This window comes from Balaenoptera ricei, chromosome 4 (genome assembly GCF_028023285.1).
Source record: "Balaenoptera ricei isolate mBalRic1 chromosome 4, mBalRic1.hap2, whole genome shotgun sequence".
NCBI lineage: Eukaryota > Metazoa > Chordata > Mammalia > Artiodactyla > Balaenopteridae > Balaenoptera > Balaenoptera ricei.
In genome coordinates this window covers 99,614,623-99,626,772 of record NC_082642.1, presented here as the reverse complement: position 1 = coordinate 99,626,772, position 12,150 = coordinate 99,614,623, and the positions used below count along the sequence as shown (strand labels likewise).

At 39.0% G+C, this 12,150-nt stretch overlaps 1 protein-coding gene across 1 annotated transcript in view; it reads left to right on the top strand.

Annotated features, from left to right (window-relative positions):
• The window catches only part of GAP43 (growth associated protein 43), a 62,013-nt gene extending 50,162 nt beyond the window's left edge, over positions 1–11,851 (top strand). Inside the window, exon 4 of the mRNA XM_059919986.1 lies at positions 11,666–11,851. Coding sequence (XP_059775969.1) covers positions 11,666–11,754 — 89 coding nt within the window. The 3' untranslated portion in view covers positions 11,755–11,851. The remainder of the gene's footprint in view (positions 1–11,665) is intronic.
• Positions 11,852–12,150: the final 299 nt, after the last annotated feature.

Sequence of the window (12,150 nt, the reverse complement as noted above, 5' to 3'; positions counted from 1 at the left end):
AAACATTACAAATCATTGGTTGAATTTTTAAAACCAGTATAATCTAGAAAATAGTTCACTAACTTTCTCAAGGTCTGACAAACACAAATTATTACACTTTTGTAACTGATCACTAGATAAGATCTAGGGTGACTCGTTGAAAACAGTGAGCATAATAGAAATATCTAAGGAAACACAATTGTTTGAAATGGCTGGTATAATACCTAAGCAGCCTGTTTCGATAAATGTGAAAAACTTCAAGAAAGAATAGCTAAGAGAGTAGATTCAATGAAAAATGACCAAGAAACACAATTAGCCTGTCCAACATTTCCTCATCTCCCAAGTATGGACCTAAATAATTAACATCAAATATATGAAGTTTGATTTTTAGAAAATTATTAACTTTCTCTGAAATGCAGGAAGAGGAATTATGAATAAACTTTAGTGGGGAAAAAAAATGCTAACTTCAATCATGTTTGATCAAGATTCCAAAAGAAGTATGGCGTTTCTTTGCCTGTAATTCTTGTAAGAAAGTGGCCACTTCCTACTCCATCTTTAATCTCTTTACTCTTCAAGGTTTGCTGGAATTCCATGCTTGAGAAGTCCCAGAAACGAGACAGTACAGTGCATAGGCAGAAGGAATAACCCCCTCAGAGCAGTCTTCCACACAGCCCTAGGGATTTCTCCCCCCCAAACATGCCTTGTCCACAGAGGACTGCAAACCTTTCTGGAAATGGAAAATTCTTTCTCATAATAAAGCTGAAAAATTTCACTGTAAATGATCATTTTCCTTAAGGTTAAGGGACAAGAAGTCCTAGGTTTCTTTCAAGTCTTGGCTTCAATAATTATAATGAATCAGGGAATTTTTCTTAAACTTGGATGTACTGTCTTAAGCCTGGATAATTGCCATCCCCTCTGTAACTTGCCTACTGGAACAAGATTTACTACACATGTGAGGGCAAGAGGTTCCTTGGTTCTTGTTCAGTCAGTATAGTAAATGTACTTTTGCTACAAGCTGGAGGGAATCCAATGGAGCGAAGCCCAAGGATAAGGTGGTTTCCTTTGAAATCAACTGACTGCTATTTAAGTGTGAAATAGAGAAGATTGTCCTCTTCTGAAGTAAAGGCAATAGCAGAGAAGTTCTTGCCTTTTGAGACATTATTATTTAGCAGCCTTGATTCTTGCATCATAGAATCATGCCTCTCAAGTTTGGCCAACAGTCAGCTTTGCCCTGGTGATCATTTTTGGACTTTAGACCTTGACTTCAAAGCCTTCTTTTCAAAGAATTATTTTTTTTTTACTCTACAAGCAGAAACTTTATAAGGAACAAAATTCTCTCTCCCTTTCTCGGGGTACTTGAAGAAAGTTTCTCTTTGGCTGTAGTCTAAGAGTGGATACGCATGAATTAGTGGAGAGAGAGAGAAGATAATTCTCATTTATTAGGCACATAGGTGAGCAAGGTAGTGACACCGTGTTAGGTTGTCTTTTTTTTCCTCTCATTTAATGCTCATCACAAATCTATGCGGTAGATATTATTACTTCCACTTTATTGACAAAGGACTAGGAGAGCAGGGATGATATATATTGAACACCAGTATGTGAAAGCCCTTAGCACTGGGCTTGGCACATAGTAAACATTAAACCAACGTTAGTTCCCTCCCACTCACTTAATAATAATCGCCAATATTTATTGAGCAGTTTACTGAAACATGCCATTCATTATTAAGTACTTTAAATAATTAACACACTTGAGTGTTTTAGTAACCCCATGAGGTGAGTACCAATGTTAATACCAATTACAGATAAAGAAAGTGAGGCAATAAGAGGTTAAATAACTCACTCCAAGTCATGGTGTCAGAGATAGAATTTAAATGCAAATAGCTGGCTCCAGAACCAGCTGTCTTAACCACTACCCTGTGCCATCTAAAAATAGTGATGCTTATAGTAGATATCTATTTTTTACATTTGGGTTTTTTATATCTGAATAATTTGTTATAAAATTAGAAGTCATAAAATTAAAATTAGTAAAAAAAAAAAAAAAAGAAGATGATGGAATAATTCTTTCCATGCCTAATGCCTATAAAGCAGAATAATATTGTTTCCTTTTCATAATACAATATTTTGAAATTCAGGCATACCTCTGCTATTTGGTCATGATAACAATACAGGTCCAGAGTTTTTATGCTTGAGGTAATTAAGGTTTTATCTACATGACACAAAGCATATTTGGAATTGTCCCCTTTTTTCATCACTTTTGTCCCTCCTATAAATATTTAACGCCTATCTTGTGATAAGCATGACACTAGGAGTTGACGTTAATATAGATGCCTTGATTCATTAAAAATATATATATTTGCCAGCACTTTTCTAAGCATTTGGGATTCATCAGTGAACAAAATAAAAAATCTCTGCCTTTGTGGAGTTCAAATTATTGCAAATGTATCAGACTTTTCATTTGAGAAATTAGTTCACGGTCAAGAAGACTAGAAAAGATACCACAAACTAGGATATAATGCAAGGGATATAATTTCTATACACATAAAGAGTAGGAAGTGATTAATTCCATGTAGGATAGGTTTGGAGGTATGGAAACAACATTTGAGCTGGGTCATGAGGGCTGACTAAGCCGCAAACCCAAATGATTCAAACCTGGAAGAGTTGCTATGTACATTGACTAAGGAAATTGACTGACCTGCCTCCCATCTCCAGTCCTTAATTTTTGGTTAAAGGAATAACTTTGGTCCCATTCCCCAGAATCAGAGCCTGAGAAGGGACTCTTGAGCGAATACTTTATTGGTGGAAATCCATAAGGGAATGAAGAAAGAAGAGAAGCCAGGGGAAGAAGACAGCAAAATGGGTTCAGGAAAAGCATGGTCTCAGCCTAATCCCACAATTTGTGCTGAAGCACAAGTTGCATCACAGACAGAGATTGTTTGTGTCTGGAGTCACAGAGGGCAGAAGGGGCATGACCTCTCAGGCACCTCAGGCTGAGGTGGTTCAGTTTACATCCCCCGCCCAAGGAGCAGGTGTGGGTCATTGGCAGCCAACACCTCCAGAAGCTGGGAGCTGGGGACATGAGCCTGGTAAAAGGGATCTGAGAATGTTACCAACAGCATCTGTAAAAGGAGCCTAGGACATCTGGAAGGTATATTGAGAGATGTTGAGAATATTTGAACAGCAAGTGAGGGGAGAGAGAATATTGAGAATTGGATTTTTTGGTATCTCTTTTTGCTTTGGTAGGCCATTTATAAAATCTGCAGTAGTCATTATTTATTTTTTACTTCATTCACTAAAAAAAATCTTGAGATGTGAGTAATTTAAATTTAGCAAAATGGAAGAGGTCACACTGTTAGTTAGGACTCCTGATTTGGAGTTAGTTCTTGAAGACAAATACAGTGTGACTATCTTTCATTCTGATTAAAGGGAACTGCTTCCATTTTGAAGTCAGAGTCCAGAAGTGTATCTTCCTGGTATAATTTAAGAGTCTTACGCCAGACACTCCTTCCCCTTTTATTTTTCCAGTGATAGTGTTTTAAAATTTTTAAATGCCTTTAGGCAATGCCTACTCTCACGAGGCCTCCGTGGACCCCGCCACTGGATTTTACCTATGGCTAGATTTTCACATTAACATTAGCTGCCTGGCACCTTAGACAGTTGAGTATGTAAAGGCTTAGAGCGATGCAGCTAAGATTTTCTCCTAGCTAGATTCTCCTCACCTGGGATACTGTGAGGTGAAAGGGGAGATGCAGAGTTGAACTCTGGTCAGATGGGATTTTGAATTTTTAAATATATGTATAATCTACAGAAGAGGGTAAGACAATTTTTAGGCTGAACTTCTTCCGATAGTCACTACTAGCAACACAATATATCACAGCATCACTTCTCTATCCCTGACACAGCCCTTCTCGAGATGTCTCAGTGTCATAGGAGCCGTCATTGTTTGTACTGACCCCCCATTCCTCCACTCCTCCCACATCCTAACCGTAAGGAATGCCTCGGAAGATCTACAGATTCAACTGCCAGCTCAGCACAATTTAGCTGAGGGGAGAGATGGAGTGAGTCTACTTGACTGTTATGCTAGAGTGGAAATACCCCCCAAATTTTTATTTTTATTTTCAGCCTTTAAAAGTTGACTTATTCACTGTAATAGTGATAAAAGATCATGTTAACTCCATTCAGCTTTACATGTTTATCCCATCTTGTTCCAAAAATGACTTAAGGCAACTGTGCAAACCACATAAATTGTAATTTTTGATCTTTCTGAGTGCTTCTAATGGAGGAAGAAGGTAGGACACTCGTTTTTGATGGTTTGATAGACATTTTGTAGAGAGAATGTTTAAGATGTTTTCAAGGCCAACTTGTACTGTGTTTGACTTTTGTTTTAATTTAAAAAAATCTCTGGGTCATTTCTGTTTCAGAATAAAACACTAAATTTTGTTCCAAAGGTTAGAAATCCTAGATTCGTTCTCAATTTCTGTAACAGAGTAGATCTATTTAATTAATAAATCACTTGTATTCTTATTTAGAGACTTTATAGGAACATTCTAGGGGAGAAGCCCTCTTAGTCGTTTATCTGAGAAAGATGATTTTTTTTTTTTCCTGTGGGAAATTGCTTGTTTTCCTCCTGGGATGAAACTGTTAAACTTGATGGATGTCTTTTACCCAAATCCCACAGGCTGGATTAAAATCTCAACATACTATATGCTGCACTTCAAATTTTATAAAGTGGTTTTAAATACCTTCCTTCAGTAAGGTGAGACAGTCATTATTATCCATACTTCTTAGAGATTAGAAAATGGAGGCAAAGGAAAAGTAACTTCTCTGAGGTCAGATAACTAACTGGTAGCAAGGCTAGATAGAAATCAGCTTGGTCCCAGGCCGAAACTTTTGAGAGAAGTAGACTTGTATCTGTTTGTTTCAGGTATCACTGGGACCTTGTCTCTGAATTTTCTCCTTGGTTAGGTTTTTGTTTGCTACTCTTTGAAATCCTCAAGTGAGTAGTGTGATAAGCAATAGGATTATTTGCTTTCAAAGTCTCAGAAAGCAAGAAGTGGGAGCATAGGTGATACTTGTACCACTCTGCTGACACAAAATGCTGTATACTGGCTCAGTGTTTTGAGTGGGACTTGAAATGGAAAACACGGTAAAAATGAAAAACAAAAAAGAATAGCAAAATGTGACCACCCAAAGCCATGATCCAGGCTCCAGACTGATATCTGGTACACAGCTCAAGAGGAAGACCATGTAAGTAACAAAGGGACGTATGTGAGGTAGCTACAGAATTTTTTTTTATTACTTTCCTTTGAGCCTTTGAGGTAATGATGCTTAATATTCAAGAAAAGTGAAAATCAAAAGGGAAAGGAAACAAACAGCCCAGCCCAGTGGTGATTGGTAGAGTAATTGTGGGCATGGCCCCAGGATGATAGCAGCTTCTATTTAATCAATGTTGACAAGGCTGGGGAGAGCTGGGCAGGTCCCAAGAGGTAATGTTTTACTGGGAAATCCACTCAACCTAATTTCAGTAATGTAGGGCTGTGGAGGGGCCTGGACCGGTGCCAGTAAACAGGGCCATTAGAGCTCAGTGTAGGCGACGGCAGCTGGGAACGCCGCCATCTCTCCAGCAGCACTGCAGCCGGGCTGCCTGGCTGGGCACACACGCGGCCGCTGCTGCATATGCTCCTGGTATTCGCTCACCAACAGAATGTGCAGACGTGCTAGTCTCACCCTTTCGAGGAAATGAACGGAATGCATAAAGACAAGAGCTGCTTCCAGAATCTATTTCAGCACGAATCAGAGAGCCAGTTAGAGGCACATATTTCAAGGACCACTGTGAAATCATCCACCGGGGTCCCCTACCGCCACCCGGTTCCAAATGGATATAGAAATGACTTTCATATTTATTGCTGTCTTAATGTGGTCTTGATCTTTCTTAGGACTGGTAGTTGTGGGTCAAGGATATGAAAACTACTAGAGTTTTCCATATTTCAACTTTTATGAGATTCATTAGAGACGCTCAACTTTGCAAATCCAAGAGAAGTGGCCTAGGAGAAAATATGCCCCTTTGGGCTGAGCTCTTCTTGTCTAGATATTACTTTTTCCTTTATCACCCCTTCTCCCACAAACAATAATTACTAGCATATGAATTCCAAGAAGGCAGAGCTTTTTGCTTGGTGTTTTTATTGTTGTATCACCACTGCACTACATTGCATTTGAAATGCATGGCACAGTGTGTGGCATGTAGTAAGGGCCCAGGACCTTTTACTGAATAAATAAATGAACTAATGAACACATTTCTTTCTTCCCTTTTGAAGCAAACTTCAACTCTAGAACATGAAGAATACATGGCTTTACTGTCATGATGTTAACTTTCTCTTTTTAAAGTAACATAGAAATGATAAAATTCATGGCAGCTGCTAGTGAACATAGTTATTTCTAAGAGGTCTTTGGGCCCAGAAGAAGAAGTAATGTTTTTGTCAAGGCTAACATGCCAAGGCTGGAGAAGGGTATAGCTCTTTATCAGATTCTAACATTATCTCTTCAAATTGACTGTAATTTTTGAGAATTTATTTAATACAAATAATAATGATTAAAATTGCTCAATTTTATTTTATTAAGAGACAAATTTTTCCCCCTTTTAGACCGAAATGCTAAAACACGTCATCAGTTTTTGTTTTATTTATTTATTTGGGGGCATAGTCTATATCATAATAAAATTGGATTTCAGGGTTGATTTCTGGGGTGAAGACTGATTTTGGAGAAGAAACCCATCCTAGGTAGAATAATAATGATCCCTAGTGAGGAAGCTCGCTAGTCACATGATATATACACATAGATAGGAGATATATACAGTCGACCCTTGAACAACACAGGTTTGAACTGCACGGGTCCACTTATGTGGATTCATTTTAATAGTGAATACTACAGTATTACACGATCCGTGTTGGTTGAATCTATGGATGTTGGATGTTGGCTACAGAGGAAGTGCAGATACGGAGGAACCATGGATGCGGAGGGCCCACTATAAATTATACATGGATTATTTTCAACTACACAGAGGGTCGGCGCCCCCAACCCAGTTGTCGTTCAAGGGTCAACTGTGATTCACTTTGTGATCTTTCTTTTCCTGTAATGCCTTAACCAAAATAACTGTATTAATGTTAGGTTTTCATATTTAATATGAGTAAAAGTACTATTCAGAGCTAAACTGAAATAGGGAGAACACTTTCTACTCTTTAACTTGCTGGATTTCAGCTGTCACATCAGGCTTTCCTCATTCACCAGCTCCGGGCCCATTTACTTCCCTCACTTGCTTTATGTCACTTGGTACTGAAAATCCCATTCAGTCTTTAGCTTCCACAGCCTCTTCTTAAGTAACAACTGTCTCAGAGAGAGGTTGAGCCTCTAGATGGGGAATGTGATTATTTACGCTGATTGAATCATGATCTCTGGAGTGACCAGCTGACCTCAGCCATTCATCCATCTTTGAACTCACCATGATGATCAAACGTTTTGCATAAAATACTAAAAAGAATACATATTAACTCATCTCTAGCATTTACAAATTATGTAATTAGTGCCAGAAGGGGCCAAGACCAGATTTCATGTTATTCAAGACTAATCAGAATTCTTCCCTCCATTCTGAACTGCTTTTACAAAGACCAATTTTTAGACTTCATAGTCTCCAGGCCTACATACCTGTGGACCCCCTGCTATAGCTCCTACTCTGAGCCCATCCACCCTTCTTGGGCAAAGGGACGAGCTGGGAGAGCAATGTAAAATAGACGCTACCTAGATGGCTCTGTCCTCAGTTGAAATTCACTGTTGCCATTCACAGAGAGTGTGTTCCTTTATCTTATTGTGCATCAGCTTCCCCGCCTATAAAACTGGGATGACAAAGGTAGCTGTGAGAATTAACCAAATGACACAAGTGCACTTAGAACTGTTCTAAACGTGTAGGAAAGACTCAAATATGGTAGCTATAGCTAAACACTTTATACAAGGGGTCAGGAAAGTTACAATTTATGGTTCTTTCCATAAAGACCTTCTTGACCTTCTCTGGTCACATTTGACCACCTGATATAATGGGGAAACCTGGACAAGTAGAAGACCTAGATTTTAGTCCTGGCTTGACATGAGCAAACCATATGATTTAGAGAAAAATCTCTTTATCTGAACTTCAGTTTCCTCTTCTATGAAATGAGGATGTCCATTCATTCTTTCATTCAGCAAGTATTTATTGAGGGCCTTTCCTGCACGAGGTTCTGTGCTGGACATGGGGGATTCAAAGTTGTACAAAAGTAGATACTGTCGTTACCTTTGAAGACTTATGGTTTAGTCACTGGGTGATCTTAGAGGTCCCTCTCACTGCCAATATTCTATAATTATGGATTTCATTGCCTATTAAATGTTTATTACAAAAAGCTTAAACAAGAGCGAGGGTATTTACTGGTTTTCTCACTTTCCTTCTCAATACCTAGAAGAATGTCTGGCACATTGAAGGTGTTCGATACCAATTTATAGAACAACTAAATGAATAAATAATTATATTTCAAACACTTTGAAGCATTTGAGAGAAAGAATATGTAGATATTGAAGCTCTTTTAATAAGGAACAGACAACAATGACTTCCTGTCACAATAAACAGATGCATGTCAAGTTTCACCATTTCTCCTGGGCCCAGGCAAAGAATGGCAAGAGAAAGTGGGGGAATTTGGAAGGATTTAACCTGATTCCACTCCAGAAGTGGACAGAAACTGTGGCTATTTAAAATTATCTGGATCTTTGTTCCTTCTTTTTCTCCTTTTGAACTGTGTTCCCTTATTTCACAAATATACCTCTGTTCTCACCTTAACCAGCCTGATTTCACCTTTTCTCTTGAGTTTCCTAATCTCCTTCAAATCATACATAATAGCTCCCAAGTTTTTATTTTAGTAAGAGAGGTTTGAAGTCTTCTCTTGCTCCTGTAGCTAATCCTTCTATGTTCTTCTAGACAGTTTAAATCAATATTCTGTTTCTTTTGCAGTTTGAAGAGGGCACTAAATATGTGGTTTCTTGGAACTGGTAAAGATGATAAACCACTGTGGGCATACCTGTAGTCTCCAAAGTTTGGGCATGGCTAGGGAACTAAATAAATTATCTGAAAGAATTGAAAATTGCTATAAAAAGATCTAACAAATATGGAAGCTTTCTTCTGATAGAAAATTAAATGATCCATTAGCACACCAAAGTTCTATAATACACGAGGAACACTGCTGGTACATAGAGTATTATGAAGATCAGAACTCAGTTAGTTTCACCCAAAAATTTTTGTTGGAAAATGTGATCAGTGTGCTGGTTCTTCAAGAGTTAATAATGATCACTTTGGAGGGATCTAGCCTTAAAAAATTCTTTATGAGTAGTAGTAGATAGCCTCACTAGGATAACTACATTTTGAAAGTAACTTACAGTCTGTTGCAAACCCCACAAAATAAATCAGACTTAAAAACTTTGGTCAGAAACAAGTCATTGTAAGACAAAATGACCTATCATAGTTGCTAGTTACCAGACCAGCCTCATTTGATTCTTAAAAAAAACATCTATTTTCAAAACGATAAGCATTTTCTGCTACTGAAGAGACTTAAAAGAATATTATTAGATAGGTGTCCAAAGAAGGAATTCCAAAACTTATATTTAGCAGCAGTGGTCTTATTTGGATATAAATGTTCACCTTTATCTGAATATAAATATATAGCTGACTGATTTCAAAGAAACATACATTTTTATGAGCTCTTCTAATGGTCTCCTAAAAGTTCCCCATTTCTCTAGTCTCAACATCTCTCAAGTCTTAGAAATACTTGTGTGAAAAATTGACCCTTGGCTGGCATCTGGGAACTTGAATTTTGAGAGGGTTCTCACCACTTCCTAAAAGAGTGTTCACTGTGCCTAAACTCTTTGCGCCAACAATGTGGTTTATGCTGGACATCTGTTTTCCTCCTGGGAGTCTGGATTTGGTACATGCTAGGTAGAGGGTGCCTACACAACCAGTCTCCAATAAAAACCCTGGACTTGTAAGCTCAGGTGAGCTTCCCTAGTCTATGACATCTCACACATGTCACACTTCATCGCTGGAGGAATTAAGCACATCTTGTATGAGTCCATGGGGAGAAGACTCATGGAATCTTGTGCCTGGTTTCCTCCAAACTTTGCCCCATACAACTTTTCCCTTTGCTTTTTTTTGGTTTTATATCCTTTCACTGTAGTAAATGGTAGCCATGAGTAAGACTACATGCTGAGTGTTGTGAATCCTCCTAGCAAATCGCTGAACCTGGGGGAGTCTTGGGGACCCTGATACAGGAGTTTAGTTTAATAACAGATGTGATGTCAAGGCAAATTCTCTTTCCATTAGCTGGCATACTAGTAAGCCGTCTGTAGTATGAAATCAGTTGACTGAGTTCTAGCAGGAAACCAGGCAGAAGAGTAATTAGAAAATCACCTCTTTCCTAAGGAAAAAAATGACCCTTTAAAAAGAAACAAAGTCTTTCTTTTTTTTTTTTTTAATAAATTTATTTATTTATTTTTGGCTGTGTTGGATCTTCGTTTCTGTGCGAGGGCTTTCTCCAGTTGCGGCGAGTGGGGGCCACTCTTCATCGCGGTGCACGGGCCTCTCACTGTCGCGGCCTGTCCTGTTGTGGAGCACAGGATCCAGACGCGCAGGCTCAGTAGTTGTGGCGCACGGGCTTAGTTGCTCTGCGGCATGTGGGATCTTCCCAGACCAGGGCTCGAACCCGTGTGCCCTGCATTGGCAGGCAGATTCCTAACCACTGCGCCACCAGGGAAGCCCCAAAGTCTTTCTTATTAAGTAAAACACACTTGCCCTATGGATAAGTGTACTCATTTGGAATGTTTTTGATGCCAGAAACTAAAAACTACTACAGTGGCTTAAAGAAGTTAGTCATTTGTCTCACATTAATAAGAAAAAGTCTGAGGAAAAGTGTCCAGGAGTAGTATGGTTGGTCACAAGTAGGTTTTTTTCTATCTTTCTGCCTTCACTATTCTTAGTGTATAGTTTTTATCTTCATAGTCACAAGGTGACTGCTACACTACCAGGTATTGTTTGATGTCACAGTCATCAGGAATAGGATAGAGTAAAGAGCAAACACCTCCTCTGGAGCCTTCCCAGGGAAGTTTGTCTCTATCCATTTGGCCATCACTGTGTGATATGTACATCCCTAGCTCCAAGGGGAGCTGAAAATGCAAGTATAGCCCTTTCCAGCCTTTATAATACTAGAAATAAGGGGTGAGAGAGTTGGAATGGATGTTGAATGATCCACATAAAGTATCTGTCATGATAAGTCTGACATTAATGCAAAAGAAATACAAGATCGTTGTAGACCCTCCCTGTGTGGATACCTTAACTGTAAGGCTGAGAGATTAAAGACCATGGTAGTTTCTCTTTAGTGAACTCCTCGCCCACAATATCACAGCTTTGTTCCTGAGCTTTTCTCTATGTGTCACTGAACAATTTCCTGGGGGTAAACTCTTCTGAACCTGGAAATTACATTACTGAGATAGCAATAATCTCTTTTTATCTTAAATCTTTTATGAAGTGGTATGAAAAGAAGAAATGCATTGCACTATTATCTGAACAGATGAGACAAAATACTAACTCTGCTTCCCCCGCCCTAACCCCATCTGTTTTCTTCTTCAGAAGCTGTAGATGAAACCAAACCTAAGGAAAGTGCCCGGCAGGATGAGGGTAAAGGAGAAGAACGCGAGGCGGACCAAGAACATGCCTGAACTTTAAGAAATGGCTTTCCACATCCCCACTCTCCCCTCTCCTGAACCCTGTCGCTCCTCACCCTCTTCTCAACTCCTCTCTGAAGTTTCCCTTCCTGTCCTGCTCACGTCTGTGAGTCTGTCCTCTCCCACCCACTAGCCCTCTTTCTCTCTGTGTGGCAAACATTTAAAAAAAAAAAAAAAAAGCAGGAAAGATCCCAAGTCAAACAGTGTGGCTTAAACATTTTTTGTTTCTTGGTGTTGTTATGGCGAGTTTTTGGTAATGATGATCCAATCATTTTGGGAAATTCTTGCACTGTATCCAAGTTTTTTGATCTGGTGCGTGTGGCCCTGTGGGAGTCCACTTTCCTCTCTATCTCTCTGTTCCAAGTGTGTGTGCAATGTTCCGTTCATCTG